Source organism: Microcaecilia unicolor, chromosome 9 (assembly GCF_901765095.1).
Source record: "Microcaecilia unicolor chromosome 9, aMicUni1.1, whole genome shotgun sequence".
NCBI classification, from domain to species: domain Eukaryota; kingdom Metazoa; phylum Chordata; class Amphibia; order Gymnophiona; family Siphonopidae; genus Microcaecilia; species Microcaecilia unicolor.
Window position 1 is genome coordinate 6,511,805 of NC_044039.1, and position 18,638 is coordinate 6,530,442.

The following is an 18,638-nucleotide window of genomic DNA, read 5'->3' on the forward strand; positions in this document are numbered from 1 at the left end:
TTCAAAACCACATTTTTTCATTTATTTACAAATGTATGTTTTTCAAGTAATACAATAAGCCCAACAAAACAGTAAGATAGATTTTCAGTTAAGTGAAAATAGCAAAGCTGAAGGTGAACACAGTGCAATTAAAAGGTATCTGACAAGCTTTCCTCCCGTTATCAGAACATAAGAATAGCCATACTGGGTCAGACCAAAGGTCCACCTGGCCCAGTATCCTGTTTCCACAGTGGCCAATCCAGGTCACAAGAACTTGGCAGGAACCCAAATAGTAGCAAGATTCCATGCAACCCAATCCCATGGTAAACAATGGCTTCCCCCATGTCCGTCTCAATAGCAGAATATACACTTTTCCTCCAGGATCTTGTCCAAACCTTTTTTAAAGCCAGATATGTTAACCACTGTTACCACATCCTCCAGCAACAAATTCCACAGCTTAACTATTCTTTGGGTGAAAAAAATATTTCCTCCTATTTGTTTTAAAAGCATTTCCACATGATTTCATTGAGTGTCCTCTAGTCTTCGTACTTTTTGAAAGAGTGAAAAATCGATTCACTTCTACCCAGTGGTGTGCTGCAGCAGGCTCTCATGGGCTCGCGAGAGCCATGGGAGCCGGTTGTTAAAGTAGGGCCCTCCATGGCTACTTTAACTACTGGCTCCCAAAATGTGGGCTCGGGCCCCCACCTCAATTCTCTTTTACTTTGCTGGTGGGGATGCTGAGCTTCGCCAGCCAAGTTAATAGACTGCTGGTGCTCCCCGCTCCTTACTTCCATCTCTGAGCAGCAGGCTGGGACTTCTCCTGCATGTGCAAGAGCTGCTCAGAGCCAGAAACAAGCAGTGTGGTGTGGTGGCAGTCTATAGCATGCCTATATGAGGTGGAGAGAGAGGGGCATATGTTGTCCCCCCAGTCCACCCATGCCCCCCCCCCCCTCTAATTGCAGGGCTGGCTATGCCCAGAGAGAGAGAGAGAGAGCCCGTTAAAAATTTACCAGCACACCCCTGCTTCTACCTGTTCTACGCCACTGAGGATTTTGCAGACCTCAATCGTATCTCCCCCCCCCTCAACCATCTCTTTTCCAAGCTGAAGAGCCCTCAGTTCTTTAGCCTTTCCTCATATGGGTGGCGTTCCATCCCCTTTATCATTCTGATCACTCTTCTTTAAACCTTTTCTAATTCTGCTACACCTTGTTTTAAATATGACGACCAGAACTGAACGCAATGCTCCAGGTGAGGTTGCACCATGGAACGATACAGAGGCATTACAGACTTCACTGACCTGATGGAGAGGAAACCTCTCAAAAGCTTGGCAAAGATACACTAAGGGGCCCTTAATGCAGGTTTTAACGTGTGGAAACAGGCTACATCGTAACTGCATTAGGGGATTTTGAGGTAGTTTTTGCCTGTTTCTGTGTGTGAAAAGTTTTCATTCAGGAGTCGTGGCACGGGCGGAGAGTGGGCGTGTAAGTATTAGCCAGATAGAGCGCAGTAAGTATAATGTACCAACTGGCTAATGCACAGTTAACAAGGGGAATCACTTAGACCCTCCTACAGGAGGAGGAAAGTACTTCCATGTTAAACCTGGCGCAGGTACCGCACATTAATCAAAATGTTTTAACACATGACCTGCAGTAAAACAACTGTGGAAATGCCCCTGCTTAGTAAAGTTAGTTTTGGTTTTGCTGCAAGTTAAAATTCAGTGTTATAGTGCATTAACCCCAAACACCTAATGTATTTTAGAAAAAAACTTCCCAAGTTAGTTCAATAAAAAGACACCCACAACTGGGTTATTTATTTGTTGCACTTGTATCCCACATTTTCCCACCTATTTGCAGGCTCAATGTGGCTTACATATTGCCGTAGTGACAGTCGCCACTTCCGGATCTGAGAAATACGAAGTGGATGTACAAGACAGGCTATCTTACAAAGTGGTGTTGCATTAATCTTCATGGATGATAGAATAAATTATAGAGTAATTAAATAGTCAAGTAAAGAAACTTCATTTCCGGTATGGGAAATGACGTGGTGGTGCATCAGGCATTGCGCGTGTCCAAATAAGTGAGGTAGTCCAGTGTAAGGTGTGATTCCTATTTCCACATATCCAAGAGAGCTATCGGTATTCCTGTGTTAACAATGAAATAACACAATGCCTTCCCACCGCTCTGACCCTATTAATTGTCCATCTGGTGCCACATAACCTGATAAAAGCCTGAGGTTATGCCATGACCCCTATGTTATGCTGTTAAAGCAGATGCAGGGTCCCCTTCCCAGTGCCGTACTGCCCCGTGCACGCACCTGATCTGCTAATGAGGTGGAGAGCATGCTCATTAGCTCTCGTTCTGCTGTCAGCCTCCACATCTGCTCCCATTTCATCTTCCGAAGCTTATCCAGGAGCAGCAAGATGACACCTGGAACAGAAACGCGCAGAGGTGGGAAAATGCCATTACGATATTGTGCTAAATTCATCACCGAGCCCCGCTGTAGCCACAGGAAAGGCAAAGATACACAGCCAGAAAGTCCTGAAGTGTTCTACAGGGAAATGTTCTTTCAAAGTTACTGAGTGTTTTAGCCACGGTAAAATGTTTAATAATTTCAATACAGTGAGAGCAGAATCCCTTCCTCAAGAAATGGTAAAATACATTTTATGAAGATCAGAGCATAGCTTTTGGATTTCTTTGCTGCTCAGGCTGTTAAATATGCTATCAAAAAAAAAAAAATCCCTGTAAGATGCACCGATGTATCTGCAGGATGTTAAATTGATTTGCAAAGCCCTTCATCATTAGAATATGTATAGCAGAGACATAATGCGACATGTTTGTGCAAGCAGAGTACCTCATGCTGCTGATAGAGGGCTTCATTCAGCACACTGCACTTCCACATGAGTGAAGTATTCATACTCATTGAACCACATATACATAGTAACATAGTAGATGACAGCAGAAAAAGACCTGCATGGTCCATCCAGTCTGCCCAACAAGATAAACTCATATGTGTATACCTTACCTTGATTTGTACCTGCCTTTTTCAGGGCACAGACCGTATAAGTCTGTCCAGCACTATTCCCCGCCACCCAACCACCAGTCCCGCCTCCCACCACCAGCTCTGGCACAGACCCTATAAGTCTGCCCAGCACTATTCCCCGCTTCCCAACCACCAGTCCCGTCTCCCACTACCAGCTCTGGCACAGACCGTACAAATCTGTCCAGCACTATCCCCTCCTCCCAACCACCAGCCCTTTTTTTTAAACCTCGCTAAGCTAACCGCCTTGACCACATTTTCTGGCAACAGGTTTTTGACACATGCTGAAGCCCCTTTTTACTGCAGCAGGTAAAAAGCTATCTTTTTTTTTTTTCTAAATAGTAACATAGTAGATGACGGCAGAAAAAGACCTGCACGGTCCATCCAGTCTGCCCAACAAGATAAACTCATATATGTATACCTTACCTTGATTTGTACCTGCCTTATTCAGGGCACAGACTGTACAAGTCTGCCCAGCAGTATTTCCCGCCTCCCAACCACTAGTCCCACCTCCCATCACTGGCTCTGGCACAGACCGTATAAGTCTGCCCTCCACTATCCTCGCCTCCCAACCACCAACCCCTCTTCCCCCCACCTGCTCCGCTACCCAATTTTAGCTAAGCTTCTGAGGATCCATTCCTACTGCATAGGATTCCTTTATGCACATCCCACGCATGTTTGAATTCCGTTACCGTTTTCATCTCCACCACCTCCCGCGGGAGGGCATTCCAAGCATCCACCACCCTCTCCGTGAAAAAATACTTCCTGACATTTTTCTTGAGTCTACTCCCCTTTAATCTCATTTCATGTCCTCTCGTTCTACCGCCTTCGTATCTCCGGAAAAGGTTCATTTGCAGATTAATACCGTTCAAATATTTGAACGTCTGTATCATATCACCCCTGTTCCTCCTTTCCTCCAGGGTATACATGTTCAGGTCAGCAAGTCTCTCCTCATACGTCTTGGAACGCAAATCCCATACCATTCTTGTAGCTTTTCTTTGCACCGCTTCCATTTTTTTAACATCCTTCGCAAGGTACGGCCTCCAAAACTGAACACAATACTCCAGGTGGGGCCTCACCAACGACTTGTACTGAGGCATCAACACTTCCTTTCTTCTGCTGATCACACCTCTCTCTATACAGCCTAGCAACCTTCTCGCTACGGCCACCGCCTTGTCACACTGTTTCGTCGCCTTCAGATCCTCGGATACTATCACCCCAAGATCCCTCTCCCCCTCAGTACCTATCAGACTCTCACCGCCTAACACATAAGTCTCCCGTGGGTTTCTACTCCCTAAATGCATCACTTTGCATTTCTTCGCATTGAATTTTAATTGCCAAACCTTAGACCATTCTTCTAGCTTCCTCAGATCCCTTTTCATGCTTTCCACTCCCTCCCGGGTGTCCACTCTGTTGCAAATCTTAGTATCATCCGCAAATAGGCAAACTTTACCTTCTAACCCTTCGGCAATGTCACTCACAAATATATTGAACAGAATCGGCCCCAGCTTTGAGTAAACACTCAGGAATGGGCAAAAAAAAACAAAAAACAACCTCTGCCTGAACCCAAGCAAAACAGAGATTCTCTGGGATTCTAATGCAAATGGACAAATACCGGACTTCAAAATACCTTTGGGGAAATATGAACTCTTCCAAAAAAAAAAATCACAGTTCAGGAATCTTGGGATTCTGCTAGACTCATCATTCTAATCCGGCAAATTCAAACAACCTTTATAAATTGTCTCTTACCATCTGCGGCAGCTAAGAAATCTCTCACCATATATTGAAAAGATGAGTCTGACCACAGTGGTCCATGTCACGACTGGACTACTGTAATGCCCTGTACACTGGGCAAACCAAAACAGAGTTTGCACCGGCTCCAGCCAATTCAGAATGTTGCAGCACGACAGAGAAGGCTGCAAGTGGCATAAACACATCACACCCGTCCTGCAAAAACTACACTGGCTACGAGTAGCTTACAGGGATAATTTGAAAACTTTTACGTTTGATTTTCAAGTTCCTCAGACAAAATGGGCCAGAGCACTTAAAGAATAAGTTAACTCTCTATACACATTTTAGGACCTCTAAGGTCCTTTCCAGCAGCATCACTCGTCATGAGCATCACTCATGTAGCCTCATCAAAACAAATCGTATGGCACGATACCCGCCAGCGAGCCTTCTCAGGGGTAGCTCCCACACTTTGGAATCCATTCCCAGGGGGGCTACATCTAACCTGAGACTACCTCTACTGCAGAAAGCAGCTGAAAGCCTGGCTCTTCTCCCAAGACTTGGTGACTGACTACACACTCTCTCTGCACCTGGACTGCACACCCTGTAACAGACCAGATCCTCATACCTTATTTAACTGTACATAGAACCTGCCTCGAGTTTAGCAACCCATCTATTTATCCCAATTGACTGTGCAATACCCGTCTTGTCCCCAAAGCATTAACATCATATCTTTCCCACTCATGGCAGGCTCAATGCGGCTTACATGGGGCAATGGAGGGTTAAGTGACTTGCCCAGAGTCACAAGGAGCTGCCTGTGCCTGAAGTGGGAATCAAACTCAGTTCCTCAGTTCCCCAGGACCAAAGTCCACCACCCTAACCACTAGGCCACTCCTCCACTGATGCTACTATTTGAGATTCTACATGGAATGTTGCTATTCCACTAGCAACATTCCATGTAGAAGTCGGCCCTTGCAGATCACCAATGTGGCCGCACAGGCTTCTGCTTCTATGAGTCTGACGTCCTGCACAGGACGTCAGACTCACAGAAACAGAAGCCTGCGCAGCCTTCTACATGGAATGTTTCTAGTGGAATAGCAACATTCCATGTAGAATCTCCAATAGTATCTATTTTTTTTGTTACATTTGTACCCCGCGTTTTCCAGTCATGGCAGGCTCAATGCGGCTTACATGGGGCAATGGAGGGTTAAGTGACTTGCCCAGAGTCACAAGGAGCTGCCTGTGCCTGAGGTGGGAATCAAACTCAGTTCCCCAGGACCAAAGTCCATCACCCTAACCACCAGGCCACTCCTCCACTCCAATCATATAACAGAAATCTATGTTACTCGAATGATCTAATGCGGGCTTATTAGGTGTTTCATTGGTATCATGCTGTCATCAAACAACTTTGTTACATGACTGTTCTTCCTTGCTGCCTATTATGGTACTGTTTGTATTGTACTGTCATTTATGATATTTCCGTTATATGATTGTTGTGCAGTGCTGTTAAACGTGTATATTTTTGATACTGTTTCATGTTAGTCCTGTTATTAGGTTTCAATTTGCCATTTCCAGCTTTACCTCATCGATTGCATTTATGCTCAAATTTGGTCTTTTTACTATTGTTATGCTGTTAACAAAATTGCAAATTTTATGCTAAACTGTTGTGCAGCACCTTGGGTGAATCTCTTCAGAAAGGTGGTTAATAAATCCCAATAAATAAATCTATAAAACGATTCTAGCCTGAAAATGTCATTGACGAGACCCAGAAGACTATGCAGTAGGGATAAAACTGAACCAGGCACCTGTCTATAAATAAAAAGCATAACCTTGGTTCAGGAATTTTCCCAGTTACAGTGCTGTTCACATACTGAGCTTCCCTGCTGAAGGTCAGGCCACCCGGGATCCTGTTCTGACAGATCCCTACAGCTAACAGGCCTCAAATGTGGATTCTGGGCAGATGGCAGGAATTTTTAACCGAGCAAGATCTAAAGCAAAGGCCTCTGCACCGATGCTCTATAAGGAATTCCATCTCACTTTAATTTCCTTACTAAACAAGATTGTTGGCTTTGGAGTGCTAATGAAGACAAAAGGAAGTCCACCTGGCTGAGGCACACAGTTGAACTAAAGAATAGTTTTATCAGTATTCAATTTTAATAAATTGTCAATGGCCCAACAGTGGGTTCTTTTCAATACAATCTATAAAATTAACTTCACTCATCACTCCTACCTTTACTCATAGAAATATGTATACTATATGTCTTTATGCCTTAATATTGCCCTCAAGCTCCCATTGTCTCCTTCCAATGTTCGTGTTCCACTGTTGCACTCCTTAACGTCACTTCGATTGTCTCGCATAATTCTGCACAATGTAATCCATAACCAATCTGTAACAAATTGTAATTACATCATTCATTTCTTATTGTAAGCCACACTGAACCCGCAAAAAGGTGGGAAAATGTGGGATACAAATGCAATAAATAAATAAACTTACAATCAGTGTCTGACACCAAAGGTACTAAGATAAAAATACCATCTGCATAAGATGAAATTTTAAAAAAGCAGAATATTCTAATACTTAGATACTAATGAGGTCCTAGTTAGATCATTGAAAAGCCTAAAAAGCTCTCTTAAATTCCGAGTACCATCACCTATTAATGTTTTATGATACAGCTTTTTGGCATTAGATACTGTCTTTTGAGATTCTTTGATCATTTCACGGCATAATATTTGCTTTGTGAATCCTGAAACTTTCTCCAGGCCTTTTCTATCTTACGTCAAGATCTTTCAAAGTGTTATCAGTATACCAAGGACATTTAAATACTCTCTTAAGTTTTTTAATACCGTCCTCTGGGAATTGATTTAAAGCATCATCTACTATTTTATTCCATTTTGATAACGAGATTAAAGATGAAGTCCCATTAAAATCCAAATTTCCACTAACAAGATCAAAACTTCTCTGCTTCTATCTTCCTCCTGGTACCCAAGTTATTAATTCTCTGAGTGTTCATTTGTTGAGATTTAGAGAAATACATTGTGAACTTGGCAATATAATGATCAGACCATAACACTGGGGACCAATCTATATCAGATATAAACCGATGTCTCCTTGAATGAGTTAGTGTCACTTTTAAATCTAATGCATGCCCTTTCTCATGAGTTGGACTACTGATCTCAAAATGATAATGAATCGATTTTAACGATTTAAGAAAAAGTTGACGCATTTGAGTCTTGTCTTTTCCTTTAAATGCAGATTTATATCACCCAGAAATATTACTTGAGAGAAATAAGCAGAATACCGTGTTAGCAAGTCTAAAACTTGATCTTGAACTTTTTGCCAACTGCCAGGAGCTCTATAAATTAAAATAACTCCCAATGTTCCCTCCAAAGACTCGTCTAATTGACAAATCATAACCTCCAACCCAGTTATAGCTACAGACGACACTAATTTAATTTTCATAAAAGATTTATAAACTAATCCAAGATCTCCATCAGTTTTCTTAGGCCTTGGACAAAGTACTATTTTATATCCTGGAGGGGCATAAAGCTAACTCTAGCTGGACTATCCTGATCAGTAACCCACCAAGTTCTTCAATCAGCTCTCTCAATAACATTGTCTTACTATTAATAGATCTTGCATTCAAATAGCAACACGGAGCTGGTTGAAATCCGTCACTACACATTTATTTTTATTTTATTTTTTGTTACATTTGTACCCTGCGCTTTCCCACTCATGGCAGGCTCAATGCGGCTTACATGGGGCAATGGAGGGTTAAGTGACTTGCCCAGAGTCACAAGGAGCTGCCTGTGCCTGAAGTGGGAATCGAACTCAGTTCCTCAGTTCCCCAGGACCAAAGTTCACCACCCTAACCACTAGGCCACTCCTCCACTGTTGCTACTATTTGAGATTCTACAAGTCGGCCCTTGCAGATCACCAATGTGGCCGCGCAGGCTTCTGCTTCTGTGAGTCTGACGTCCTGCACGTATGTGCAGGACGTCAGACTCACAGAAACAGAAGCCTGCGCAGCCTTCTACATGGAATGTTGCTAGTGGAATAGCAACTTTCCTTGTAGAATCTCCAATAGTAGCAACATTCCATGTAGAATCTCCAATAGTATCTATTTTATTTTTGTTACATTTGTACCCCGCGCTTTCCCACTCATGGCAGGCTCCATGCGGCTTACATGGGGCAATGGAGGGTTAAGTGACTTGCCCAGAGTCACAAGGAGCTGCCTGTGCCTGAAGTGGGAATCCAACTCAGTTCCTCAGTTCCCCAGGACCAAAGTCCACCACCCTAACCACTAGGCCACTCCTCCTCCACATTGGTCTAACAATTATCACCCATTGCAGACTAGCTCCTCTATATTCTGTTTTCCTTCTATTAGGTCTATTACCAATAATTACTTCTGTCAGAAAAGCTTCTGAACCACATATGTCTCCCCCAAAACTTTGAATCCCTTCTCCCACTTTTGATCAAGCTAAAAAAACAGTAGGGGATAGCTAATAGTAATATTCCCTAGTACCCTTTAAACCATTATCATCATCAAAACCACATCCTCTACCACAAACCAACAAACACATTAAAATCAACCACCAAAACAATTCCGTAATGAACAACTAACAGTACTGAACACCTACAAAAGGAAACACATTCAATTACTACTCACTGCACCCCCCCACCCCAGTCTTTGCTCACATCACTTGTGCAAAGTCGCTGCGCAAAGGCACGCACTGAGGTGTGCACTATCGGCTTGCATCATAGGCGGCGTGCCGCTAGGTCACTTGGGTAAACAACCCAGGCATCTGATGACCGCTAGATGACCGAGGAGTAAAAGGGGCGATCAGGGAAGACAAAGCCGTAGCGGAGAGATTAAATGAATTCTTTGCTTCGGTCTTCACCGAGGAAGATTTGGGTGGGATACCGGTGCCGAAAATGGTATTCGAAGCTGAAGAGTTGGAGAAACTTAATGAATTCTCTGTAAACCTGGAGGATGTAAAGGGGCAGTTCTACAAACTGAAGACTAGCAAATCTCATGGACCAGATGGTATTCATCCCAGAGTACTGATAGAACTGAAAAATGAACTTGCGGAGCTATTGTTAGAAATATGTCATTTATCCTTAAAATCGAGTGTGGTACCGGAAGATTGGAAGGTGGCCAATGTAACGCCGATTTTTTTAAATGGTTCCAGAGGAGATCTGGGAAATTATAGACCAGTGAGTCTGACGTCAGTGCCAGGCAACATGGTAGAGACTATTATAAAGAACAAAATTACAAAGCATATTCAAAAGTATGGATTAATGAGACAAAGTCAACATGGATTTAGTGAAGGGAAATCTTGCCTCATCAACCTACTACATTTCTTTGAAGGGGTGAACAAACATGTGGATAAAGGTGAGCTGGCTGATATTGTGTATCTGGATTTTCAGAAGGCGTTTGACAAAGTACCTCATGAAAGTCTCCAGAGGAAATTGGAGAGTCATGGGATAGGAGGTAGTGTTCTATTATGGATTAAAAACTGGTTAAAAGATAGAAAACAGAGAGTAGGGTTAAATGGTCAGTATTCTCAATGGAGAAGGGTAGTTAGTGGGGTTCTCCAGGGGTTTGTGCTTGGACTGCTGCTTTTTAACATATTTATAAATGATGTAGAGATGGGAATAACTAGTGGGGTAATTAAATTTGCTGATGACACAAAGTTATTCAAAGCCGTTAAATCGTGGGAGGATTGTGAAAAATTACAAGAGGACCTTACGAGACTCGGAGACCGGGCGTCTAAATGGCAGATGACATTTAACGTGAGCAAGTGCAAAGTGATGCATGTGGGGAAGAGGAACCCAAATTATGTCATGCAAGGTTCCACGTTAAGAGTCACGGACCAAGAAAGGGATCTAGGTGTCATCGTTGATGATACGTTGAAACCTTCTGTTCAGTGTGCTGCTGCGGTTAAGAAAGCAAATAGAATGTTAGGTATTACTAGGAAACGAATGGAAAACAAAAATGAGGATGTTATAATGCCTTTATATCGCTCCATGGTGCAACCGTACCTCGAATATTATGTTCAATTCTGGTCGCCACATCTCAAAAAACATATAGTGGAATTAGAAAAGGTACAGAGAAGGGCGACAAAAATGATAAAGGGGATGGGACGACGTCCCTATGAGGAAAGGCTAAAGCGGCTAGGGCTCTTCAGCTTGGAGAAAAGGCGGCTGAAGGGAGATATGATAGAGGTCTATAAAATAATGAGTGGAGTGGAACAGGTAGACGTGAAGGGTCTGTTTACGCGTTCCAAAAATACTAGGACTAGGGGGCATGCAATGAATCAGAGAAAATGTTTCTTCACTCAACGTGTAATTAAACTCTGGAATTCGTTGTCAGAGAATGTGGTAAGGGCGGTTAGCTTAGCAGAGTTTAAAAAAGGTTTGGATGGCTTCCTAAAGAAAAAGTCCATAGACCATTATTAAATGGACTTGGGGAAAATCCACTATTTCTGGGATAAGCAGTATAGAATATTTTGTACTTTTTTGGGATCTTGCCAGGGATTTGTGACCTGGATTGGACACTGTTAGAAACAGGATGTTGGGCTTGATGGACCTTTGGTCTTTCCCAATATGGCAATACTTATGTACTTAAAAAGTTATTAAAAATGATTTAAAACAGCACTTTTTTCCGGAAGCCTTCTTTGAGGGAGGTTAATGTGTTGCTTTTGTGAATTCTGCAGTGATGGTTGGCATAAGATTTAGGTAAAAGCAAGCGTAATGTTGGAGTTTGTCGATATGTTTAATTATGCATGTTTTTATCGGAAACCAACCTAAGCAGGATATAAATGTTAAAAATAAAATAAAATAACACTGTTCTGCTTACAGAATGGAAAAGTTTAAAGCCTACACGAACAGAACTTGCCTCCTCCCTCTTTGGCTGCTGTTTTGAAAATCCATTTCATAAAGGCAGTAAGCAGAGGGATCATCAGGGTGAGTAAGATTTGGAAGTATTCTCATATGCTTTGAAATCCAAATCAATAAGCACTCTGGATTTTCTGCTGAGGGAAAGAAAACAGCTTTTAGAAGTAAATTTTTCCATTCTCTGGAAGCTCTCATGTTAAACTCATCTAGCGCTCTGTCATAAATGGTTGTTCTTGCAGGTACCTGAGTGTGCATCTCGCACACCATTCCAGATGTGATGCTTGTCCCCATGGTAACAGAACTCCAACCAGAGCTTGATATGAAAAGTTAAAGCCTTTCATTTTCCTGACTGAGATTAACATGTTGACAGCATGGCCAAGTCAATTGTCAACCGGTTGGTGTTTACAGGCTTGTACCTTTGATTTTATTTTATTCAACTGCTGAGTGGTGTCGACTTGTGTTTTCTGATTTGCACCTACCATTTTAGTTGGTAGGTGGCCATGTTTTGGCAACCCCTGATGCAACCGGTTGCCAAAACATGGCCATGTTGGGTTTGAGTAATGTAGTTTTTTTGTCTCTACCATACTGGTCTGTGCTTATTTCTGCTTGGCCGTCCTTGTTTCTCCTGACCTGGTTGGCATCATCAGTTCGTTGAGTCATAAACCTTGCCCCTTCTGTTTCCTGTAAGTTAAATGCTTGACCAAATTCCACAACGTGGCAGTGACCAATGTGTAAGAAGTGATGTCTCCAGGCTACGTGGCTGGGTGGTCTAATCACAGTTTTACATTTGCAGCCCAGAGTGAGCCCAGGCGGTCACTGTAGCACTGCACTAACTCAAGTATGTAAAATCAGATATCTTTGAAAGCTTAAGCAGTGGAATAGGGTGGGCAAGAGGAGCCATGGCCCTACCAAATATTTTTTGTCCCACACAGCATCAGCAACCAGATAGATTGTGTGTGTGTGGGGGGGGGGGGGGGGGGCAGGGACAGACTTTGGTATATTTACCTCTTCTAACTGAAAAGATGCTCTGCTGCAACTGTTTGAAAGGAACGTTTCATACTCATTCCATAAATGGAAAAACAAACAGTCAAACAAACAAACAAAAAAACCCATATTATTCAATACTCCTGATACGGAGAAAGACTTTCAGGCTTATCTTTGAAAGAGAAGGGCGCCCATCTTTCGACACAAATCGGGAGATAGGCGTCCTTCTCCCAGGGTCGCCCAAATCTGCATAATCGAAAGCCAATTTTGGGCGTCCTAAACTGCTTTCCGTTGCGGGGATGACCAAAGTTCACGGGGGCATGTTGGAAGCATAGTGAAGGCGGGACTGGAGCGTGCCTAACACATGGGCGTCCTCGTCCAATAATGGAAAAAGGAAAGGCATCCCTGACGAGCACTCGGGCGACTTTAATTGGTCCATTTTTACTTACGACCAAGCTCAAAAAGGTGCCTGAACTGACCAGATGACCACCGGAGGGAATCAGGGATGACCTCCCCTTACTTCCCCAAGGGTCACTAACCCCCTCCCACCCTAAAAAAAACTTTTTAAATATTTTTTGCCAGCCTCTGTCATACCCAGCTCCCTGACAGCAGTATGCAAGGTCCTGAAGCAGTTTTAGTGGGTGCAGTGCACTTCAAGCAGGTGGACCCAGGCCCATCCCCCCCCATGTGTTACATTTGTGGTGGTAAATGTGAGCCCTTCAAAACCCACTGTACCCACATGTAGGTGCCCCCATCCCTTAGGGCTATGGTAGTGTTGTACAGTTATGGGTAGTGGGGTTTTATTTGGGGGGGGGGGGGGTTGGGGTGCTCAGCACCCAAGGTAAGGGAGCTATGCACCTGGGAGCAATTTGTGAAGTCCACTGCAGTGCCCCCTAGGGTGCCCAGTTGGTGTCCTGACATTTGAGGGGGACCAATGCACTATTAATGCTGGCTCCTCCCACTACCAAATGGCTTGGATTTGGTCATTTCTGAGGTGGGCGTCTTTCCATTATCACCGAAAATTGGGGACGACCATCTCTAACGTCGACCTAAATTTCGCGATTTGGGTGTCCCCGACCATATTATCAAAATGAAAGGTGGATGCCCATCTTGTTTCGATAATACAGGTTTCCCCGCCCCTTCACCAGGATGCCCTGCAAGGACATCCTCAGGAAAACTTGGGCGCCCTTTTCGATTATGCCCCTCCATGTATTGAGTAGACATCTTATCAGTAACACATTATCTAATTCAGTCATCCAGTCCATTAAAGGAATTCACCTTTCAGCCTTATGTGTGCAAATTCCTGCGAAATTTAAAACATTTCAGGTATTAAAGTAGGTAAAGGGAAAGTGAAATGGGGTGGGATTTGATATACTGCCTTTCTGTGGTTACCAATCAAAGCAGTTTATATATTATATATAGGTACTTATTTTGTACCTGGGGCAATGGAGAGTTAAGTGACTTGGCCAGAGTCACAAGGAGCTGCAGTGGGAATCGAACCCAGTTCCCCAGGATCAAAGTCCACTGCACTAACCACTAGGCTACTCCTCCACTCATTCCACCAATAACAGCCAACCTCATCAGTGATGTCACAATGGCTTGATTGCCCGATACTTGGCTCACTTCTGATATTGTGATGTCATAAGGGAAAGGGAAATGGGACTTGATCTACCGCCTTTCTGTGGTATTTTGCAACTACATTCAAAGCGGTTTACATATATTCAGGTACTTATTTTGTACCAGGGGCAATGGAGGGTTAAGTGACTTGCCCAGAGTCACAGGGAGCTGCAGTGGGAATTCAACCCAGTTCCCCTGGTTCTCAGGCACAGGAAAAGCTCTTGTTTTCCATATGCTATTTTTCAGGGCTTTTTTTTTTGTTTTGTTGCTTCATTTCTGCTTTATAGGGATGGAATAAAACGCTGTAGGTGGTAATGTTAAAAGCCATTTGCATGCAGGAAATAAATAATTATGCAAGAAATGCCATAAATGACTGACCGATGCTACACATCAAAAACAAAATACGGTACGGACATAACACAATTCTTCCGTGTACGACGCCCTTATGAATAAACTTTATCCTATCTCATGTGGCTGTACCACATGAACGTTATCTCATCTCAACATCATTATGTATTTGTTTACACTGGAGCCTGCAATCGCATCTCCGGTACTACGTAAGCCACATTGAGCCTGCAAATAGGTGGGAAAATGTGGGATACAAATGTAACAAATAAATAAGTTTTAAAGCAGCCCAGGCTGTATACAGGAAGAAGTGAGAACATTAACTTCGAGCCAAACTGAGTGAAGGTATTGCTAGGTAAAGGGTCGTGGAGGGTTTAGCATCCACATGCATAATCTATTAGATACATATCCATGCACGTCTTCTATAATAATTCTCACCTTCAACATTCTAATGTGCCTGGGACTGTGGCTCACTTGGAGGTGGTCTGCTAGGCAGTTTAGAATGCACTGACATCAGTGATGTCACTGACAGCTGATTGCAAGGCAAAGGGAGGAGTAGGGAAACACGTGGAGCGTGTTTCCCTACTCCTCCCCACAGCCTGGGAAACAGCTGTCAGTGCCCCCCCTCGGTGCAACACCCAAGCCCCTGCCCTGAAAACCGCGAGCCAGGCAGGGGGAGGAGTAGGGAAACACGCGGAGCGTGTTTCCCTACTCCTCCCCCTGCCTATGAATCAGCTCTCAGTGCCCCCCCTCTCGGCGCAACAACCAAGCACCGGCGCAACACCAAAACCCCTACCCCCCCTCGACGCATCACCCAAGACCCTCCCCCCAACGCTTTACCAAAGCCCCTACCCCCCCCCCCCCAGCGGGCACATCAACCCCCTCGCCACCCGCAGCCGCCAATCCTAACGCTGTCCGGCTGCTGCTGCTTCTCCTGTGGAGCAGCAGCGGCCGGTACAAAAAGAAAAAAAGCCCAAAAAAATATTTAAACCTGAAATGTGGCTCCGTAGACAGCAGTCTGGCATTGGCTGTCGTCTCTGCAGCCGCTCCTCCTCTCCCCTCCACATCACTGCCCCTGCAGGAAGACCCTGGAGGAGCGCAGCGACGTCAGAGGGGAGAGGAGGAGCGGCTGCAGAGACGACAGCCAATGCCAGACGGCTGTCTACGGAGCCATGTTTCAGGTTTAAAATCTTTTTTTGGCTTTTTTCTTTTTGTACTGGCCGCTGCTGCTCAACAGGAGACGCAGCAGCGGCCAGACAGCGTTAGTATTGGTGGCTGCGGGTGGCGAGGGGGTTGATGTGCCCGAAGGGGGGGGGGGGGTAGGAGCTTGGGTGATGCGCCGAGGGGGGAGGGGAGGGTCGCTGGACATGGGTGGCTGCAGGGGGGGCAGGGAAGAGGGAGGTGGGGAGGGGGTCCTGAGACCAGATGGGTGGTTGCAGGGGGGGCAGGACGGACACTGCGGGAGGGGGGGGATTACCTTGCTAGCGCCTGTTTCATTGCCTACCGAAACGGGCCTTTTATACTAGTAAACCAAGAAATGTATTTGTTCTAAATAGTCAGCATAAGTCTTTGCGTAATAACCATGGGGTAATTTTCAAAGGTAAAGTACATGGATACTTTCCCTTCTAAAACTGGTGCAACTTATGTACACAATTGCTGTACAAGTTAGGAGATTTACTCTAAAAATTATCCTCCCGTTGTGGACCAAAATTATTTAGCATGTGCTTAATCATTCTGCTGTATGTTATAATGATTTTAATGCCAATAAACTGCAAAAATAAAATGCCTTTTTTGTGCTCTTCTGGATGAAAAGCGAAAAAACAACAAATGATCTGTCATTGAACAGACGATGTATGCTTAAGAATTATGAGTCTGATATTCAGCCTGTGGTGGTCAGTGACAGTCCAGATATTCAATGGCAAATGATATCCAGGCTCAGGCACTGAATATCTGGGTCAGGGGATGTGCCAGTAGGTCAGGATTGAGGTGCACAGAGGGGGGAGGGGGCAGACTTGCTACTGGAACAGGTAGGTCATGTGACCTGCAGGTCCACCAACAGGGGGAGCAAGATTCCCCGGGCCTGGCCTCGAAAGGGGCATTAGCAGCATGTTGCTTGGAAACCCTGCATATACCTGCCTCAGCCAGGTGACGAAAGCCAACAATCTTGTTTAGTTAGGAAATTAAAGTAGATTGAATTCCTTACAGAACATCAGTGCAGAGGCCTTTGCTTTAGATCTTGCTCAGTTAAAAACTCCTGCCGTCTACCCAGAATCCACATTTGGGGCCTGTTAGCTATAGGGATCTGTCAGAATAGGATACCAGGTCACCAGGGTCAACAAGAGAAAAAAGCAGGCCCGGGGCAAACACTCTTATGGGGCCCTCCCATCCCACCAAACGCAAGGGCATAGCTAGCAGCCCGTACGGGAGGGGAGGGGTACTCTGGGACCACCCATTCCTTGTTGCTGCTCTCTGTCTGATTCCATTCCCTCTCCCCAAACCATTAAAACTTTGCTGGCGGGGATGCCCAACCCTCACCAACCAAATAGCTCTGTGGCTGAACCTCCGCTGGTGTAAGGAAGTCGGCATCATGCTTTCTAACCACTAATGCTGGCTCTCCTCACACATGTTCAGTTCATGCATGCAAACCGAGCATGGGTGGAGTGCTGGCGTCTTGCTTTCCTAACTTTCTGTGCTTCTGAATATCACCACTGATTGGTTATGTGCTGGCTCTGCCCAAGCTCCACCCACAAACCACCGCAGTACCCATTACACATAAATTCAAGCTCACCATCTGCCCGGGATTATGACGGTGATGTAGTGCTATATCCCTGATCTTGCCTTATTGCTGCAGCAAAGCACTGTAGACTTCTCTTACCAGGTATTTTTCTGGCTATTTTCTCCCAGAAACAACTTTAGACCTGTGGTTTAGTTTAAAACAAAAAACACACTGCACTGCTGAGACTCTGGAAATGAGCCCAGCCTGCTATTACTCCGCGTAATAAGTCCATTTCTACCGTGGCCATAAAATTGTCTTCTTTCCCCCCCTGTTTGTTTCATTTCTAGCCGTGCACAGACATTACCATTAGCGCATGGCCATTAAAACAACTTAATTCAAGAGCAATTACCGTGGGGTAAGGGTTCCGGAATTAGGTTGCGGGCTCTCACATTAGGTCTGCATTATGCAGTTAGTGTGAATTAATGTCGGCGTGCTGGCTGAAGCAGTGGCGTAGCTAGGTGGGGCCACGGGGGCCTGGGCCCCCTCAAATTCGCTCTGGGTCCCTGGTTGGCTGGCAGGGGTCCTCCCTCCCCCTGAACACTTCATCCAGTGCTGGCCTGTGGCGCTGCCACCGCATTGCCTGCCCTGTTCTCTCTTCCCCTCACGTTGGGCACGCCCCTTTTAGTGAAAATGAGCATGCTCAGTTTCCCTAAAAGGAGCGTGCCGGACGTGAGGGGAAGAGAGAGCAGGGCAGGCAATGCGGCAGCGCCGGAGACCAGCGGCAGCGGTGCTTCAGCTGACGGGTTGGTGGCGGGGTGGTGACCAAAATGTGCCTCCCTCCCACCTTGGGCTCTGGCCCCCTCCCACCTTGAGGTCTGACTATGCCCCTGGGCTGAAGAGCGCATCCGTGCCCATTCTCCACCCCAGTCCACTCCATCCCAAAATTTTTTTAAAAAATAGTTACCATGCAACTTAGAAAATGCTGATGGCAAAACTAATGTGGAATGCTTTCGTGCGTCCTGTGTTAACACAATTTAATAAAAAGGGCCGCTGAACGTACAAAAAGCCAGTTACCAGGGTTTGTGCTACCATGAAAGCACAGAAGCTCAGACTATTTTGGGTTTTGTTTTTTAATTTTCATTTTCTGAAAGCAACGTTTCTCTTAGGCATAGGTTCCATCATTAATAATTCACTTCTGCTCCTGCAGGGTGCATTTCTCTTCAATGCAGAACTATCAAATATAATAGAACGCTCCATCCAACGTATGTAAAGACAGAAAGGTCATGAATGATGTCTTTATTGTATAACAGGTGCAGGTCGCGTTTGTGTGACTAA

General features: G+C 44.8%; 1 protein-coding gene across 1 annotated transcript in view; it reads right to left on the reverse strand.

The window, feature by feature from the left end:
• LOC115477548 (LARGE xylosyl- and glucuronyltransferase 1) overlaps positions 1-18,638 on the reverse strand; it is a 332,081-nt gene that overhangs the window by 51,384 nt on the left and 262,059 nt on the right. The window contains exon 8 of the mRNA XM_030214492.1: positions 2,293-2,405. Within this exon, the coding sequence (XP_030070352.1) occupies positions 2,293-2,405 (113 nt within the window). The remainder of the gene's footprint in view (positions 1-2,292; positions 2,406-18,638) is intronic.